Here is a 20,448-nt window from a genome sequence, read left to right as displayed (position 1 = left end):
ATTCATGAAAGAAATGATCAGTCCCATCCACCTCCATGAATGTAACCCAAGAAAAAAATCTCTACGTGAAACGCAGCATTCGCCTCAACAAAGATAATTGATGCACCCGTGCCCGGGACTTGATGTTAAGTCAAATGTGCAGTCACCGCAGCTTAATTATGATCTGCAATTGCAATAGCCATAATGTAAAAAAGGTAAGGAATGGTAGTGCAACAACTGGTATTAACGAAAGAAAAACAAAACCTTTTAAAATTCAAGCTTGAAAAAATCTATAAACTCAAATACAGGAGGTTAAGCCCTCTCACCCCAGATGTCTCCGGTATGCGGTGAAAGGGTATTGCGCTACTCAGGTGTCTCGCAGATAAGTACCCGACCAAACGTTGTTGGCACCATGTTGGCGGGATTCTGCACATACACAGAACTATGCGCAAGATTATGGGACCTTGATGCATAGTGACTGCTTTCCTACCACCTTAGTTCCCACGAACCCAGGACCGACTAGCTTTAGTGTCTCACTCGCTCTCCTACTCACAAACAGAGTAACAAATGATTAGACACCCCAGAACAAAACACACCCTGATCTCTCCGGAATCGCGGAAACAAGACACACCTTTTGGCTCACTTACTCGTCCACAATAAGATCAAACAGAAACACGCAGATAGTTTAAAACCTTTATTTTACCCAATGTGTTCTTAGATGCAGTATATGAGCCACAACAAGCATAAAGATACATATTACCAATATGGTTAGGGTTGCAGTAAGGCCATATATCATAAAGGGAGACATAATTATATAAAGACTGTGGAGAAAGGACTACAGTGCCTATGCTCCCTCCCTCCCATTGGTAAGAAGAAGTATTATTATATAATAGAAGATCTCTGGGTTTTGTCAGAGGACCCCATACCTCAGGCCATAGATCGTATGTCTACATCACAGGTGCATGTTGCTCTTCTCCATAGAAAGGTCCCTCTCCAAATGTGTGTTAACTAAGTGTGCATCCCCATAATATCAGAGTAAGAGTTCCCAGCTGTAGCTGCTGCGTTCGCATATTTTGTCTCTATGCTATGGCCTGACCAGAATAACAAGAGGCATTGTTTTCCCCAGTATTGGAACTTTCATAGATTCACATGCTTTGTATCATTCCCCGTCGTCAGCCTGGGAGCCTCGGTAAATAGAAAATACCATAGCAGTATGCACAAAAGAGAAAGTAAGGCCTAGACCTCATCTCATTTTGTAGCTATCTACCTCTTTTTGTAAAAGAGACCGAAAACTTGCAACAACCAATCAGATCAGCCTCACCCCATAGAACCCTCCTGAGAGAGCCTCAGAGCCTCAGATTTTCTACCGCACGTTGTGCTAAGGGATTCTCCACTGAGCTCTGCTCAGTTTCTCTTCAACTTTGTTTTTTTCTTCATCTAATCTCTCTTCAGAATGTCAGAAAAGAAAGCTTTGTTCAGAGCATGTGCTACCTGCTCAAAGAAAAGACTATATATTGATGATAAGCATAAAGACTGCATTTATTGCTTATACCCAGATCACAAGGCCACTGATTGCAAGATCTGCAGGACCTGCTCCACCAAGACTCTGAGATACCGGGAAGGTAGACTTTTGACTTGGCTACAGAAGATGAAGTCACGGAAAGAGGTTCTTTCTAGTGATAGTGAAGATTCCTCAGCAACATCTTCGAGGAGGTCTACAAAAAGGGGTAGGTCTTCCCCTTCTACATCTGTTGAACCCCCTGCTAAGGCCTCTCAAAAGACCTCTGAAAGGTCTAAAAGGCTTATTCCTGAGGTGTTATCTGGTAAGAAGGCAAGCCAAGGTCCTTCTACTACCTCTTCACCATCTGAAAAACAGAAGATCTTCAAGAAACCTTCAAGTACACCTCAGGAGGCAAAAGGAGAGAAGAAAATCCGTCCGTCGACGACAATTTCCTCAGGTACGTCGAGGACGACGTCAAAAATTCAGCTGGGTTCAATTTCAGCTCCGTCGACTGGCCCGTCGACTATGTCTTCGTCGACGATACATCCTACCTCTGTTTCGTCGTCGAGATTGACAACCTCGACGTCGATGGTGATGACGCCGGCGATGGTTTCGACGAAGACGACATCTACGACGACGATGTCAATGACGGCGGCAACGATGATTGTCGTCGACGATCAGCCCACCGTTGATGACCATTCCACCGTCGACGAAAGTATTTTCTCTGGCGACGATGATTCCCTCGTCGACGACACCGTTGACGGTCCAAAAAGTTAAGATTTCTCTAAAGAAAAGACTGATTACTCCAGCTCTATTTCTGGAGGAGGAATATTCTGACGAGGATGAAAGTCCATATGGAGATGCTTATAGTCCATCTCAACTCCAGGTGAAGTACCAGGACTCGGATTTGGATGATTATTACTTGGGTCAACATCATCCAGAGGCTCAATTCACCCCTTGTGATACACCTCAGGAAACATCTCAACAAGGTATGATGGCCATGCCGTCTTCACTAATAAATGACCTACAGCTGATGTTGTTGGATTACAAAAAGAGGATCCCATTTCAAACCTCTGAAACCATGCACCCTCCCCCACCTCCGCAGCCTCCTTCTACTTCTGTGGCATTAACATCTCAAAGGCATGAAGGACAACCTTTGTTTGAAGGAAATTAGGTAGTTACAGTAAAGGATGATGATGACTCTTCGGATGAGGACCATAATGTGGAATATGTCCAAAATCCTGATACAGAATGGGACGATTATGTTATCCCAGATCTGGCTTCACCATCTCCGGACCCTGTGGATTCGCCTCCAGCGGACATAGGCTAGGTTTCCATAATCTTATGGAAAGAGCATCTAAAAGATTTGGCCTTCCTATTTCTGTGGTGCAATCAGACTGTTTCCTCTATGATTTTAAGGAGCCTTACAAAAAATCTGTCCGTTCCATACCCATAGTGGAGCATGTTTGGAGTGAGGGCAAGAAGGTCATGCAGTCTCCAGCTACTGTGATTCCGGTTCTACCGCGACTGGAGAAAAAATATAAAGCTCAGGAGGACAGCCCTGCTTGTCTTATTGGTCAACCTAGACTGGACTCGGTTATTTCTCAGGTGCCCCAAAGAAAATCAAGAAGCCCGTCGGCACCTCTGCTGCGCCGCCGGACAAGGAGGGCAGGCGCCTGAACAATGTGGGCAAGAGGTTTTCCTCTATGTCTAGCCTCCTCATTAGAGCCTCTAATGCACTAGCAATTCTGGGACGATATGATCACCAAATGTGGTGCGATCTTTCTCCTTTTATTGATCAGCTTCCAGAGAGTGCCAAAGCGGAAGCGAGAAAAATCCTAGAGGAGGGTGAACGATCTTCATCGGAAATTATAGATTGTGCAATGGATATTGCTACAACGGCTTTTCGCGCCTTAGCAGGTTCAGCGGTCCTAAGGCGTCAAGGTTGGCTGAGATATACCTGGTTTTGCCCTGAGGTGCAGAATAAAATTCTGGATCTGCCCTTAGATGGAGATATGCTGTTTGGCAAACATATAGATGATGCTTTATAGGACATTAAGAAGGATACAGAGACGGCAAGGTCTTTGGGCACTCTTCAATATAGAAAAGTTCCTTTCCGGGGTGCAAGAGGAAAATGTTTCTCCAAGTATAGGGGAGTTTAACAACAACGCTACTCATCCTATTCACAATCCTCACAATCATTCAAGCTTCAATACTCTCAACGACAAAATCAATCGGCGTCTTTCTCTCGCCAGTCTTCAAGAGGTAAACAGGGATGTCAGGGGAGAGATCCCTCTAAACGTCAATAGCGGCTTCCTGGCTCTGCCTACTGCTCCTTCGCCCCTTGTAACATCAGTAGGGGGCAGGATAACACATTTTCTAAATTGCTGGAAGATCATAACAACAGATCAGAAGGTCCTAAATCTAGTTCAATTTGCCCATACACTGGAATTTCAAGACCTCCCACCTCCCAGAGCCCCTCGCGCCACAGAATCAAAACATATGCACCTGCTCCGTCTCGAAGTTTGTCAACTGCTCTCCAAGGGAGCGATTGAGCCAGTGCCACTCTCTCAAAGGGAAAAAGGATTCTATTCCCGATTTTTCCTAATTCGCAAAACGGAGGAGAATTGTCGCCCAATCTTAGATCTGAGGGAGCTCAACACCTGTCTCATAAAACTCTCCATTCGAATGGTCTCTCTTCAAGACATCTTGCGTCTTCTAAATCCAGGGGATTACAAGGCGACTTTGGATCTCCAGGACCCATATTTCCACTTTCCGATCCACCCAGGTCACAGAAAATATTTACGCTTCACAGTAGCCAAGGGCTACTTTCAATTCAAAGTTCTGCTGTTCGGACTCGGATCCGCTCCGCGGATATTCACAAAGGTATTGGCCCCGGTAGCAGCATTCCTCAGGAAACAATCTCTAGAAGTTTTCCCATACCTTGACGATTGGTTGATAAAAGCCCCATCTTCTCAAGCAACGACAAGGGCAGTCGAAAGTTGCATCCAACTTTTCAATCATCTTGGTCTGCATCTCAACAAAGACAAATCGGTCTTTCTTCCATCCAGAAGGGTCAAGTTCCTGGGTGCCATTCTGGATACAAGAAGCTGCAAAGCTTTTCCTTCGGGGGAAAGGAAAAAGAATCTTAACTTCTCCGCCAGCCAACTACAAAAGAGATGGTCCCTGTCAGTCGGTCTATTCAAATCTTTCCTAGGATCGATCTTATCTTGCATACCATTAGTTCCGCATTGCACACTGCGAATGCGTTCCTTGCAAGAACAGCTAGACTTACAATGGTGCCAGGTGGAAGGCTCTTTCGAGGACAAGATAAAGGTCACTCCTCTCATGAGGAAAGCAGCAGTTTGGTGGGCTGTCAATGAAAATATCTCAAGAGGTCTCTCTTTCAGGATGGCTCCTACCCCTCTGCTTCTAACCACAGATGCCTCAAGTGGAAGGCTGGGGCACGGTCTTACAGGACCTCCAGGTGAGCAGTCACTGGAACCCTAAAGAGCACCTTGTCCATATCAATCTCTTGGAACTCAGAGCTATTCGCTTAGCCTTGCAAGCTTTCCTGCCGAGGGTTCAAGGTGCAACCGTGCTGGTCAGGACGGACAACAAAACGGCCATGCATTACATAAACAAGCAAGGAGGTACGAGGTCTCATCTTCTCTCGAAAGAGGCCCAAGAAATATGGGAATGGGCGATTCTCCACAACGTCGTCCTGTCAGCGAATCATCTACCAGGCACTCTCAACACCACAGCAGACACCTTGAGTCATCTGAAATCGGCTTGTCACAAGTGGGAATTGGATCAAGATATTCTGGATGAGGTTTTTCAATGTTGGGGCATTCCAACCATAGACCTGTTTGCGACTCCAGAGAACAGCAAATGCCGACTCTATGCAAGCAGGGATCACCATCGAGGGTCTCTGGGTAATACTCTTTCGATGTCTTGGGTCAGGCGCATTTGTTTACGCCTTTCCTCCAATTCCCCTGATCCCGCGGCTTCTCAGGAAACTAAAGATTGAAACTTGCAGGATGTTCTTAATAGCACCAGCGTTGCCTCGCCAATTCTGGTTCACGGTGCTTCTCCTGCTTTCTCAGGACCATCCATTTCACCTATGTCCCATTCCATCTCTATTAACAATGTCCCAGGGACAAGTGGTACATCCAGATCCAAGCTCTCCATTTGAAAGCTTGGCTCCTGAGCACAGAGAATTCCATAGCTTAAATATCCCTCAGGACTGTAGGGAGATTTTAACTCAAGCTCGCGCACCAAGTACAAATAAGACCTATCGTGCTAAATGGAAGCGCTTCTGCATGTGGTGTCACTGTGAACATATCCATCCGTTCTCTTCAGCTCCTCATCAGATACTGCCTTACATTCTGTTGCTGGCAGAGTCAGGCCTTTCTCATTCTTCCATCAAAGTACATTTGGCGGCTATTTCAATATTCAGAAGAACAGCTTCTGGTTCTTCTCTCTGGTCTGCTAGAATTATCAAGCAATTCCTGAAGGGTCTTTTCAGGGTCTTCCCTCCAGTACGACTTCCACCTCCGGCTTGGAATCTCAATCTGGTTCTGGCTCACCTCATGAGACCTCCGTTCGAGCCAATCCACAGGGTGGACTTAAAATTTTTGTCTTGGAAATTAGCTCTCCTTTTAGCCCTCACTTCAACTAGGAGAGTTGAGAGCTCTCTCCATTTTAGAACCTTTTCTACAGTTCAAGAAGGACACCTTGTTTTTAAGGACCAATCAGAAGTTTATTCCAAAGGTCCCTTCGGATTTCCATTTGAACGAACCTGTGGTTCTAAAGTCAGTCTTCCCTCGACCTACGTCCTGCAGAACGGTCTCTACATTCCTTGGATGTCCAGAGATGTATCAAATGTTATCTTGAACGCACAAAGGATTTTAGAAAATCTTCTCAACTTTTTGTGGCTTTCAGTGCCCCTCGAAAAGGACTTCCTTTCTCAAAACAAGGAATCTCATGCTGGATAACAAGTGCAATTCATTATTGCCACCAAGCTGCAGGAAAACCGCTGAAGAGACATGTACGAGCTCACTCCACAAGATCAGTTTCATCTTCAGCAGCTCTCTTCTCTGGAGTTCCTATAAAAGACATTTGTAGGGCGGCTACATGGAGCAGTGCCCATACATTCACAAAGCATTACTGCCTGGACTCTCTTAAGGAGCAAAGTGACAGTAGGTAAAGCAGTACTGAGGAATCTATTCCAATGAGAGGTGAGCTTTCCCTTCTATCCCTTCTTCCTATGATTGCACATTTTGTATCAAATATTTTTCCAATGTATTGTTACAAGGTATATATATGATTGTCATATGAAGATGGTTATACGGAGATATTTTACTACTCCTGTAACAAAATGTGCACTTGTGGCTTACTGCTAGCTACTCTGATACAAAGCTTGGGAATCTATGAAAGTTCCAATACTGGGGCAAAAGAACAAGTTACTTACTGTAACTTTGTTTCCCCAGTATTGGTAAATTTCATAGATTCCCATGCGCCCACTCTCCTCCCCTGGGAAAGCTCAGCCTTCAACAAGGTGGTTTATGTTACACAATGGCTGCGAAAATCTGAGGCTCTGAGTCTCTCTCAGGAGGGTTCTATGGGGTGAGGCTGATCTGATTGGTTGTTGCAAGTTTTTGGTCTCTTTTACAAAAAGAGGTAGATAGGCTACAAAATGACATGAGACCTAGGCCTTACTTTCTCTTTTGTGCATACTGCTATGGTATTTTCTATTTACCGAGTCTCCCAGGCTGACGACGGGGAATGATACAGATCATGGGAATCTATGAAAGTTACCAATACTGGGGAATCAAAGTTACAGGTAAGTAACTTGTTTTCTTATCGACCTTGCTCACAATGTTCAGACTAAACTCCAGGAACAGATAGTGAACACGTACAGCAGAGTGTTCTCATGTGAAAGACTTAAACAGAGTTGTGAAAATAAAAGCATAAAGGATTGTGCGCAAAAGCGGCATCATGGCTACTGGGCACTTAACAATGTTATGTCCCTAACGACCACGTGACAATGCCTATTAGGGTCTAGCTTTATTCTATTCTAGAACAATTTCCTTTGTGATGTAATTCTTTAGATTGGCTGTGTGTGAAGTTTGCATTAAAGGAATAATGCATAATGGTAGCCTCCGTTCTTGTAATGCAATCCCACTATAAGGGCCTGAATATATCCATCTTCGTACTATTTTTTCATATTTGGCAGGCAAAAGTATTTTTTTTTAGCAATTCACTTTACCACGCACAACCACATCCTTACTTTTATGTAGCTGTAGCCTTTATTGTATTTCATAAAAGCCCATGTCGCCCTGAGTCCGCACCTACTGTCAATCCTTTCAATGGCCTCTTTTGTGAGACCAATACAGTGGGCTACATTAGTGATCCTTCTTAGTCTGACATGATTGTTCTTTTTTCGGTTTTTCCTGCAGATGGAAATGCTTAGGAGAAAGCCTGTTGGCCATGTACCGGCACCAGACGACATGTGAGCCTCCTCGCCCTAGCCTGGGTAAGAAGATTGACCTGTCTGAGTATCAGGAGCCAGCTCAGCATTTGATTCTCTCGCCCACCTCTACACCTGTTAGTGTGATCCAGGCCAACCCCATCAGCACCGATCCAGTTGTGACTGTAATGGAACCGGTGAAGGCCCTCCCTCCTGTGATACCTGCAGTGCCTACTCCCAGCCTTGTTTCTAGCACGACTTCCAGCCCTATGGAGCAATCCGTACTTTTAGGTAAGGATGGGTATTACCAGTGAGAAGCACTTTGTACTGCTCATGCAAGTTGGTTTTTGTGTTTGTTTTTGAAAGATTATTTAGTTTTATTCTAGTGCGGATTTATTGAATTGCTTCACTGACCTTGTCAATGGTAAGGAGTTGATGGAAAGGTGACACTGCCCATATCTCATTCTTTCATTCTCTTTAGAGTACTTGGAGGCCTTTTCCTACGGTAATGGGAAGTTGGAGGTGATTGTGCCTTACCTTGTGTGGGCAAGTTTTTCACAATTTGTTGTCTTTGGGCCACAATGCTGTTGAACCACATTTCGAATAGCCAAGACACTTCCTTTAGACGCTTGGCTCCATGGAGATAATTAGTCCAGTCTTAATCAAGTAGTTGCAGAGGCTTATAGTCTCAGAATCTGTATGATACAATAGAAACACTTAATATGTTTGCTATCCAGTCAGTGCTTTAAGTCATAAAAAGATAATGACTTTAATAACCTGTAAGTAAACTAGTACACTTAATATTCCTACACATATTGAAAATCAGAAGGACTTGACACCTTCTGGATCCCAGACACACATCCAATTGCCTTTATAGCTCCCTCTTCGTAGATGCTAGCGTTTTGTTTAACACTGTGCCCTGTTTATAGTGTTATACTATGGGCAATACTTTGGATTGACACTGTGCCTTAGGAAAATATAGGAGATGTTTGATGGGCTACAAGCACCCAGCTACCTAGGCTACCCTTTGATATTGCAAACTGTGGTTTTCTTAGATACAGGGGAACTAAAGGAGTCATTCCTTTAAATAAAGCCCCTGGATTAAAAAAAAAAGTGGGCAGCTAAAAATCCAAAAATGCCCAAATCCTCCATTCCTAAAACAAGGTGTCCTCCCTCAAGTCTTTGGTACTTCAGGTGATGTCTTTCCAGACCCGATGTCTGGAAAGGGACACAGTCCTGTACACTGGAGTTCAGAGTCCGCTAGGGACCGCACTGGACTCTTTTGACTCATGACTGACTGCATTATACTCTATTTCCCACCCCTGTGCTGTCCTATTAGTGTAGTGGCCTGTATCTAGAAAACTACCAGTTTTGGTAGAAGTGTTCCACTGGCGCAGCAAGTCAAGTTAGTACAAGTATCCACCAGGTTGACTGGAGAAATGGATGCCTGTGACTTCAAGCAGTGATGTCTCTGGAACTGTAATACCCATGTTCATAAAGAATTTTGAAACTGCGCCCAGGCTGAAGATTGAAGAGTAACTCTCTCCATGTACATCTGGAGTTACAAATGAGGTATGTATGTCTATCCTATAAGGCATGATCAAGTCCTGTGAGATAGCAACACAGAGGTAAAACTGAATTGTAGATTGGTTCAGGTAATGGACAACTGCTCTGAAGCAAAGGGAAAAGGCCTCCCCACCAAGTATGCAATTGTCTGTGAGGAGAAAAAGAGAGTATGTACAAATGAGACCACCATCTTGTGTCGCCCAATCACATGGTGTCCAATGAACCCGCCAGGTCATGTACACATGACAAACGCTTTCACACTACAGGCATTTTTCATACATGTTCTGGATATGATAGCTGTCATGAACCACAATTATGGGGGAGCCGCTAAATAAAGGTTTCCTTGCTGGGGTAGAATTAAGGAAGACGGTGACCCTGACTCTAAACATTCTGCTACCATGGTAGCTTGGGTTGCAAAGGTAGGAGCCATTGTCTCTTGTGAGGGCGTACACTGTGGGTGTCCCGATTTCGAAGGCCAGCACTCATATCAATAAACGTAGCAAACAAAGGGAGCATCTTCAGGTGATTTGCATGTTTTTCAATCCCACTGGGAAAATAACAGAGCTGCTCGGAAATGAACAAGGGCAGGAGAGCACAGATTCACTAAGCCATAACTGCCCGATCAAGCACTATTTGTATTTCCTGGTCTGCTGGTGGCAGCCTGTCTATGTTGCTATGCATGGATATCTGCCTCTACTTGAATGGCCTGCTGATACAATGTACTATTCAACCCCTCTGCAGTTTGCAACACAGGTACACTGCCATTATCCTGTTGAGTGAAGGAAGTGATGAAGGAGCCTGGGATTTATATACAAATGTTCGGGCACATTTAGTCAGAGGGACTGAACCTAGAAGATCTTCATGGTGTGCTGCAGATAACAGGAGGCTGATCGATTGATTGCGTTTAGACATTACTGTTGCAAACCTGTTAAAAGTGCAGTGAGCTTTTAATTGCAGGACTTTGAATCTGCATAATGTTAGTCTCTGTGTCTTGTGGTAAGAGCAGATTTTCCACAGCTTTGTTTGGAAAACAAATCTTTATTCTTTTTTTTTGTAAAGACCAAGAAGCTAATATTATCTATTTGGATTGTCTGGATCAGCTGCAGTGGACTGATGTATCTAACCAGGAAATGGAGGAAAGAATTAGTTGATTCTATATATTCTCATTCTAGTTGGATATATTTAGTCCTTTTATGTTGTTTCTTCAGAGCTAGTTAAGATAGCTGCTCATTCTTTTTTCATTTGGCATTAGATTATTCATGTGTTCCACGTCTTTGTTTTGTTACTGTTGTGAGATGAAAATGAATGAATGAACTGGCATTTATAAAGCGTGCGGCTACTCAACAGAGTGTCCCGGCACTTCAGGTAACTCTCCACTTTCACACAGAACACACTTAGTTGAAAAATAGCCATGTATTTAGTTGCCTCCTGAAGACTGAAAGTTCCGCCATGGCTCGGAGGGCCACCAGACGTAGGTTCCAAGATTGGGCTCCCAGAAACATGAAGGATTTGCCTCCAGTTCTGACCTGGCGGATCCTAGGTATGGTAGCCAGATGGTTAAATGAAGACCTCAAGGTTCTAGAGGGGGTATAATGAAGTATTCTGTTCCTTGATGTAACTGGCACCATTGCCCTGCAGGGCTTTACGTATTAGGACCAGCACCTTGAATTTGATCCTCTTTCTCAGTGGTAACCAGTGTAGAGCTCTGAGATGCGGGGACATAGGAGTCCTGGAGTTCAAATTAAGGACTAATCTTGCTGCTGCATTTTGAACCACCTGTAGGCTGTTCATAAGATACCCAGGCAAACACAAGCATAGTACATTCCCGTAGTCCATCCTAGAGGTATTTATGGCCTGGACCACTGTTTTCATAGTGGCAGTAGACTGAAGAGGTTAAAATGTCCTCAGAGTTTGTAATAGCCCGAAACAGGTGCCTACCACCACTTGGATTTGAAGTTTCATAGATAGTTGCTTTGATGTTTCATAGATAGTTGTCAATGTGGATGCCCAGATTTTTTACTGTGTTTTGGGAAGAGGTAGGTGGATGCCTGTCTTGGGACCACCAGGATCTTTAGTCCTCAGAAGGTGGAGTACAAAAAAGATAATCTCCTATTTATCAGGAATACATTTAAGTTGATTATTTACCAGCCAATTATACACCTTAGAGAGGCAGATTCTGATCTTCTCCCCCTCCAAGCCTGTACCTTTTTCACAAGTGAACAAATGCTGGGTGTCATCCGCAAATAAAATTATTTTGGCTCCACAACATTCGGCCAAAACTGCCAGTGGGGTCAAGTACACCTTAAAGAGTGTAGGGCTCAAAGCTGAGCCCTGTATGATGCCCACCTTCAGATTCAAAATAGCTGCAGCATAGGGAGGGGTCCAAACTTCTTGACTTCTATCCTCCAGAAAAGAAGTTAGCCACTTAGGGCAGTACCACCAATTCCAATATTTTGAAGCCACTTCAGTAGTCTATCATGAGGGACCATATCGAAGGCTGCCGAGAGATCCAACAAAAAGATGACTGACCATCCTCCTGATCCAACTTCTCTTTAATGTGCTCCATGACCTCTAACAGTCATGTGGTTCTAAAACATGATTGACTGGCTTGCAGAAGATTGTTGTTTACCAGGTAGCCTGAGATGATTGAATATACATGTTTTTCCAACTCCTTCGAGAAGGCGGGCAGGAGGGATACCGGCCTTCTTGTTGGCTAAGACTTTATGATAGGCTGAAGGTTTTTTTAATTAACTGGAGAAGTTTAGCATGTTTCTATGCAGGAGGCATGAGTCCAGAGGCCACCGAGGCATTAATAACCTTATTGGCCATTGAATTAATGGCTGAGTCACCTTAGCCAGAAGCTGGGCTGGACAATGATCAGCAGGGGATCCTGACTTTAGTCTCCTGATGGTAGACAAAGACTCCTTTAAAGACATCTGTGGTATTTGCAGAAGCGTTGGGATTCCACCTTTGGTCAGTCTTGAGTCCTAAGAATTTTATACCCTTGTGGAATCGCCATTGCTAGGGTGGGATTAGCGGACTCATTAAGCCAGGTCTCTGTTAAAAATAGTAGGTTCGATTGAGAGTCCGGTAGAAGGTCGCACACCTGCAGGTAATTTTTTTGCAGGGAGTGAGTGTTTAGCAGAAGTGCTGAGAGTTCTCCAATGACCTCTCCCAACCGGGGTCTAGGATTGTCACGGACAACGATATTGGGGCTGGTCTCAGTTCCTAGAGCGGGGCCCACTCACAGTGTTTGCACTGGGGTACACCATTACCGTCCCAAGCGATAGTATCTACCAGACATGACATCTCTGGAGCTAATTTCTGTTGAGTGGCACTACCTTACACCAACCTCTGCTTCCTATCTAAAGGAAAATTGGCATAGTGGACGGCGTCAGCCGCCTCCGAGACGCTGATGGGCCTAATGAGCTTCCTATAGGCATGTCTTTGGTACACCAGCGCTGGCGTTTGCGCAGCGTCTCTTTAAATGGATGAGGACTAGAGCGTGCACTGACTCACAATGGCACCTCGCTGTGCCCCAAAGAAGTAGAAATGTCCGAAAGAAAGCGGAGCCACCGCGTTTTAGCTGCTCCCTCCTCCCTGCAATCCCTCAAATTCAAACAGCAGGATGTGGAAATTACAGGTACTATTTAAAACATTATTAAAACATATAAAGTTTCGCAAGTTTAAAAAAGTTTTTAAAAAAACAATTTTGACGAGTGCGACAGGGTAGCGTTAAACTGAAAGCAAGAAAGAGCAGTGTATAATATTGCCCTCCACATCTTTGCCAAAGGTAAGATTTTTCCTCAATACGATGGGCAACATCTACAGTATATATCAGCTGTGGCAGTTTTTTTTAGATTGTGAATGGACCGGAAGATGTGCTGTATGATTTATTATGTCAGATAACACATACCAAGGTTAAAATCATTACAATTTATCTGTTGCATGTGTGCTGTGCAGCGATGTCATTTATTATGGCACCTTGAGCCCTGTCACTGATATTTGTTTTCTGCTTCTGTGACACAGGTGATATTTCAGCAAGTGACAAGGCCAGGAGAGGTGTGAAACGTAAAAAGATATCTGAAGACAGCTGTGAAACGGCCAAGAGACGCTCTGCTCGTGTACGCAACACCAAGTCAAAGAAGGAGGAGAAGGTTGACTTCCAGGAACTGCTGCTGAAATTCTTGCCTTCCAGGTACTATATGGTAATTTGCTGGATTTTTCTGCCATGCATGAGTCAGACATTTTTAATTTTCCTGAAATAAGATGTAGTTTCTGTGCCTAGCTTATGGAACCTATCAAATAGATTCTGTTAATACAGAGGGTCCAGATTGTTTCGATATACATGGTTTATCATCTTAAATTATGCCATGGCTTCTGTGCTTCTCAGTACCATGATTCTCTTCCAGGGGATCCTCATCAAAGTCATAAGCACTAGAATATTCCCGCCCATGCGCGGTACCCTGGAAACACAATCATATATGTGCCCCACATATATGTATCTTCATATATATATATATATATACCAGCAGCCCGCCCCGACGTCCGGGTATGAAAAGGAATGTCTGCAATGCTTACATCCGCTGATGAATGCGCTGAAGTTTCGCCTGTGTGGCCGCTCTGAAGTTCTCTTTCGTTTGCGCTGATGGTGAGCGTGTGCTCTGCGGTTTGGTGTCCTTGCCGCAGAAGGTGAACGTGTGTGTCCGCTCCCGCCGACGCCCCTGATCGGTCCTGGCATGCACAATGAGGCCGTGTGCCTTCGTAGGTTTATGCACTCCACTAACACGGCGTGGTGCACTTAGACGCCACACACCGCGTCAACGACAAAGGACACGCCCACCTCACGACGTGATAGAACGCTATTCCGACGCCGAACGCTCATCTCACAATGCACTATGTTGCAGGCGTGAGTATCAGATGACACATGCCCACAACAATGCTGAACGACACGCCCACTTCAAGACGTAATAGAACGCCTTTCTCACACAGGACGCTATTCGCACGCTGTATAATCACTATGCTGAACGCACACGCCCATCGCTTTACAGCAGAACGCACACGCCCACCTCTGAGCTGGTGCTACTTCCAAGGGACTACTTTGTCCCAAACGTTCTTTTTCCCTTCTAAAGTATACGTTAGGCTGGTGTATAGCCTATGTCCATCTGCTTATACTCACCTTTCCAATGCTGTATGCGGTCAGGGCCGGCTCTAGGCTCATGGTGGCCCTGTGCAGGGAGCGTAGGTGGGGGCCCCGGAAGAGGGGGGTCCGGACGGTGCGCCACTTTTTCCCATATTAAAAGTAACGCACTGGTCGCGCAAGGGGCTTGTAAATAAGCCCCCCTGTTCCACTCACTAGTCACAGCTGCCACCAGCTAGCAGCTGCCTGTCTCCCTTAGACTGGTGAGAGGGCACTGTACCAATACCCCAGCGGGCTTCAAAAACAACAAGGAGCACGTCCAGTGTGAGATCCAAGATAGGAAGCCTTTCGTCCTTACAAAAAATCTGCTCTGCCTCCCCCTCCCCCCCAAAAAAGACCTAATCCAGTTGGCTCTGAAATGTTATGTGTTTTGGCGAAGGAACTATGCCAGCAGCGGTGTTCTAACAAGGCGCCATTTTCTTGTTGTTTTTAAGCAATCTATGGTTTGTGCACTCATATAATTCACACACATTGTTACACTTGCCATAAGCCCTAGCTTTCCGCTCAAATCATTCTTTTAATTGTTGTTGGCCCTTGAAGAAAAAAACTTCCTCTTTGGAAAAAAAAAGTGAAAATGATGGCACGCGCGCTGCTATGAACAGTAATGAAACATGAGGAGAAAATTACAAGTGAACAAATTACAAAAGCAAACGTTAAGTTACAATTGGCAAAAGTGACAATTGTGAGCAAACAAAATACATGAGGTTGCACACGGTGCATTACAGGAGGAAAAGTGACATGTGTGCAGCCGGTTACACAAGTCCTTAAAAGATGACTGAAGGCAGGTTTTGAATTTTCCAATCCCTGAATGTAAGAGCTTCACATCCACTGTCTGAATGCTAGATGAATTATCTACACAAGTAATTAAACTAATAACAGTGTATAAAAGCAAAATTACTACTAATGCGTCTTTATTACTAAAGGAACACTTTTGGGCAAAATTTGAATAATGAAATACTGAGCAAAAAGCACTGTTTCTAAACTTATACCTTGCAGTTACCACCATCCATGCAATTCCTTAAAGATGGTTCATAATTCATTAAGCAGGTATAGGTGGTAACCTGAGACCTATCTCACTAAAGAATGTCTTGATGAAAGCAGTAACTCGCTGAGCTTCCTATGTAAAATACAAATCTTGCGCTTGTTCTTACTAATGCTTTTTTTATGTTGGGACTGTGATTGTGTATGATTTTGGTTGGTACTACTCCTGTGAGCTCGGTGATGCATTGCCACTTACACGTTGTATCATGAATTAATACATGGGCTGTGTCGGAATGAGCTGCCTGTGCCTTGTTGCATATATATTCATGTGTGTCTTTACTAGTGGAAGGCGCTGCTGTTTGCCACTTGCCAGATGGAAATAATCTTATGGGTAGAGACGAGTGGCAAAACAGGACGCACAGGCCAGGGTCAAGGCGCTGCTGTTTGCCACTTGCCAGATGGAAATAATCTTATGGGTAGAGACGAGTGGCAACACAGGACGCACAGGCCTCACTATAGGCTCGGCGCGATCATGATCAGACAGGCAGCAGCACTACTGCAGTACACGGAAGCGCTGAGGCAAAGGTGCCCTGTCCCCTTGCCATGCTCTTCTTTAGCTTTAACACTTGAACAGCTGCAAATAAGGACTGCACAATAAATAGACAGATACAAATTCCAGCACCTGAACTTCCGGGAAAACAGATCAGTTTCCAACATCCAGTTCTAAAGAGCCTGAAGGAAGTAGTTATGTTTGGAACATTACCTGCGGCATCCAAAACACTTGTCAACAACATAGGATAACTACTAAAGACCGGAAATTGCCGACAGAAAATCCGTATTTAATGCCAATTAAAACAAGCCCTACTAAAACCCCCATAAAGCATTGCGGGGGGCCGTTGCTGCCAACTTAGCGTGGTCTACTTTGAAAAAATGTGTCGTGCTTCTTTCACACGTCGAAGGTCACTCAGATTATTTTACATCCGAGGGCGTGACACCAATAGTTTATCATTCAAAGGGACTCGGAGCTAGGGACAGACTGCGCTCTAAATTTAACGAGAGCACGAGGCACCCATGGAAATGTATTTAGGAGGCGAAGCTCAGACACGGCAGGACGAGAAGTCGCCAAATATATAAGGGACGGACCCGCCTCTGCTGCGCTGGTGGTTGATGTAAAGCTGACTCCTGGCTGTGTGTGCAGGTGTGGGTGTCAAATGGCACATTAGACTGATGATGTGTTACGACCCACACTCGAGGCCTGCAGTGCACAACACACAATTAAAATTACTATAATTTAATTCTCAGACACTCTCTACTCTCGAGTCTCAGTCTGAGTCTCACCGGCGTTCTGAAGGCTGGTCCGGCGGCCCGGGCCGGGGAGAGACAGAGATAGTGCCGCCGGGCCGGCGCGGCGCCGCAGACAGTCGGAGACGGAGTTCTCCCGGACTCGGACGGTGACGGTGGCGTATTTCTCGACCCCGGGACTGGCGCGTGACCACACTGTGACGTCCCACGCGTCAGCGGCTATTAGGTGGGGTGCAGTGAGTTGCGCACTGCGCACAGCGCGCGGCGCGGGGGCTGTCCCAGGGCCGTCACGCGTCGTCATAGTACGTCGTGGGCAGAGCAGAGGGGCTAAGAATGATTGACGGCCCTGGGACCCAAACTGCTGGCAGGCTGGCTGGGCTGTGGGCTGCGCAAGACATGTGATTGTGAAACTGAACCTTTAGAATTAAACAACAAGAAATAAACAACAACGCTGCCATTGCTGGGGTCGGTGCCGGGCGGAGGCCGCCAAATCCTGCAGGGGCCGCCACTGCCACCACGATCCAGTAGACAGTTGTTCCGATCTCGTCGTGGCGGCCCCTGGGGTTTGGCGGCCCTGTGCAGGTGCACACTTTGCACATGCCTAGGGCCGGCCCTGATGCGGTGTTCCGGTTGGCGCTGTCGTTCCGGAGCTTACCCGCCTCAACGGTTTGGGCTCTCTTTATAATATTAGTATGGATATATATATATATATATATATATATATATATATATATATATAATGCAAATGCAGCCTTATACATACTAGAGCTGAATAATTCTGTAAGGACCTCCCATTATATCATAACGAATATATTAGAAACATGGAAAAATAACAGCTTTAAATCTTAGCACTTAGCACAAACTCTCAGAAAGGACTGAAAGCATTGACCGCTCCCAGGCTGCATTGCAGAAACATAGCCTAAAAAGGCTGAAAAGCGAACCCATAGCAACATAGCAATAAACTGGCACCGTGCCTCTAAGGCAGTAATAACCCCCAGCTTCCCATCATGCCTCAGGGGTGACAGTTAGACCAGTTCTTCTTTCCGGCTCCTTCAGGAAGGATCCTGGTTACACAGCCCCACTTCTTTCTGATTTTAGTCAGAAATAATCTTCATTTTTTTGGAAATTTTTTACTTACCTCGACGTCTGTCATTATTTGAAGTAAGGGTCTGTCTTTTTTTGACAGTTTTCGGCATTTTTTCCTCTCAAAATGCCATCTCTTTTTGATCCCTGCCCTTCTTGTCGAAAAAGGCCAGGTCAGACTCTCATGAGGTCTGTATTCTTTGTTTGCCTAAGGACCATGTCCCGAAGACTTGTCCTCATTGCCAGACCCTGTCCAAAAGGACCTTAAAGGGCAGAGAAAGGATCCGTCTTTATAGGCTGGCAGAGAAGTCTTCCAGAGGCAGATCACCGGTGAGGAATGGGTCCAAGAAGGCGAGATCTCCCTCCAGAAGCAAGATTCCTCTCTCTAATCTACCACCGGTGGGTCATTTGTCCAAGAAAAGACCATCGATGGCGGGCTCGCCGTCGAGAAGACATAGTCATTGAGGGACATCGTCGACGAATCGTTATCCTCCGCCGTCGTCAACCCAGCAACGATCGGCGTCGAGGAGCAGAAGCCCTCCGCCATCGTCAACTCGGTAACGATCGGCGTCATGGAGTAACAGCCGTCTGCTGTCGTCAACATGCCATGGCGACGATCGGCGCCGAGGAGCAGAAGTCCACCGCCGTCGTCAGCTCGACGTTCGGTGTCGAGGGCAGGTACCCCTCCGTCGTCGTCATTCCATCGACGTTGAGGGTAAGGAGTCCTCCGCAGTAGTCAACCCGGCGACGATCTGCTTCGAGGATCGGAAGCCCTCCACCATCATCTCGATGCGTCGAGGATTGGAAGTCCCCTGTCGTCGTCTTGGCGACGATCAGCGTCGAGGAAGAGGAGTCCTCTGCCGTCGTCAACACGGCGACGATCGCCGTCGAGGAGCAGAGGCCCTTCGTCTTCCTCAGCATGGCGACGTTCGGCATCGAGGAGCAGAACCCCACCGCTGTCGTCGGCTCATTGACGTTCGACGTGGAGACAAAGGGATGCTCCGGCGTCGTCTACATGGCACTCGACGTCGAGGAACAGAGAGTCAACATCGAGACTGGTTCCAACACCAGGTCGGACATCGAAGTCGAGAAGGAGGTCCAGATCGGCGTCGAGAAGGGCTCAGTCAGAGCAGGTCACACACCCAACATGAAGACTCACATCATTGAGGTCCGGAGAAGGATCTGTGGTTCTGGTGAGAGAATCAGCGTCACAACACTCATCTTCTCACTCTTCAGGTCATCCTTCAGCGGGGCACTGTCCATCTGCCTCACCAGAAAGGCATTCAGGCAGACCAAGTCACAGATCTCCTTTACAGCACAGGGAGGCTTCCCCTGCTGTTCATTTGTCCCCGAGATGGCTCCTTCCCCTACATCACTGGAGTAAGGATACGGGAGCATCTCGACGGATGCAAGAATACGCCAGTCCTCTTCATAGATCACCTCTGCAAAGATTGGTGCAGGAAGTGGATAGATCGTCCTCACCCAGACGTGGAGAACGTGCGGGCAGGTCACGGGAGCGCAGACATAGTTCCCATCGCAAAAGAAGAAGGTCCCCTGCGTGGTCTTCCTCTTCCACTCGATCCTCGAAGAGGGACTATTCTCCCACTCTACCGGATAGCCCTTTGTCAAGAGTATCACCGATAGATGACATTAACACATATCATGATGTGCTTCAGAGTGGGGTTTAGAAGCTGAACATTGGAATGTCTACTCCCCAGGTGGCAACAACAGTTATTTTTGAGACTCTACATCAGAGAGCAGATGCTCGTCTGTTGCTTCCTCTGGTTCCCGGTCTTCTGGAACCGGTGATGGACATTTTCCTCTTACCAGCTACCATTAACGGTGCACCAGCGAGGATCCAAAAGAAATACAGCCGGTAGCAACAGACCCTGTGTTCTTGAAATCAAATCCTCCTGCGGACTCTGTTATAATTGCGGCAGTGAGGGAAACTCATGCGGTAGCTGCGTCTTCGTCAGTATCGCCTGATAAAGAAAGTAGGTCTCAGGACTCTTGGGGGCGAAAGGTTTGCAGGTCGCTGCATCATCGCTCAAATTCTCTAGTGCATCCTTATTAGGTTGCTATGACAGAGCCTTATGGGACTCCTTGGACCGCTTCAAGGAAAAGTTACCAAAAGAAGTTCAGAAGGATTTTGAGGAGGTCATCATGGAAGGGTTGCTTGTTGCTAACCAAGTGATTAGCACAGCAGCAGATGGTGCTACATTGTTGGCGCATTCATATGCGCATGGAGTTTGCGCCAGGGGGTCCTCCTGGTTGAGACTAACAGCTCTCAAGCCAGACGCTCAACAGAGGATCTTTAATCTCCCTTTTTCCGGCTCCTCCCTGTTTCCGTCTCCTCCCTGTTTG

The 20,448-nt window shown here is 46.0% G+C and overlaps 1 protein-coding gene across 8 annotated transcripts in view; it reads left to right on the top strand.

The window, feature by feature from the left end:
* The window catches only part of CABIN1 (calcineurin binding protein 1), a 1,271,888-nt gene that overhangs the window by 258,676 nt on the left and 992,764 nt on the right, over positions 1-20,448 (top strand). For all 8 annotated transcript variants that reach the window (XM_078667788.1, XM_078667793.1, XM_078667787.1 and 5 more), the window contains 2 exons: positions 7,942-8,243; positions 13,548-13,716. In XM_078667788.1, the coding sequence (XP_078523914.1) occupies positions 7,942-8,243; positions 13,548-13,716 (471 nt within the window). The remainder of the gene's footprint in view (positions 1-7,941; positions 8,244-13,547; positions 13,717-20,448) is intronic.

This window comes from Lissotriton helveticus, chromosome 11 (genome assembly GCF_964261635.1).
Source record: "Lissotriton helveticus chromosome 11, aLisHel1.1, whole genome shotgun sequence".
Lineage (NCBI taxonomy): Eukaryota > Metazoa > Chordata > Amphibia > Caudata > Salamandridae > Lissotriton > Lissotriton helveticus.
The sequence above is the reverse complement of the archived record's forward strand: the minus strand, read 5'-3'. Positions and strand labels throughout refer to the sequence as shown.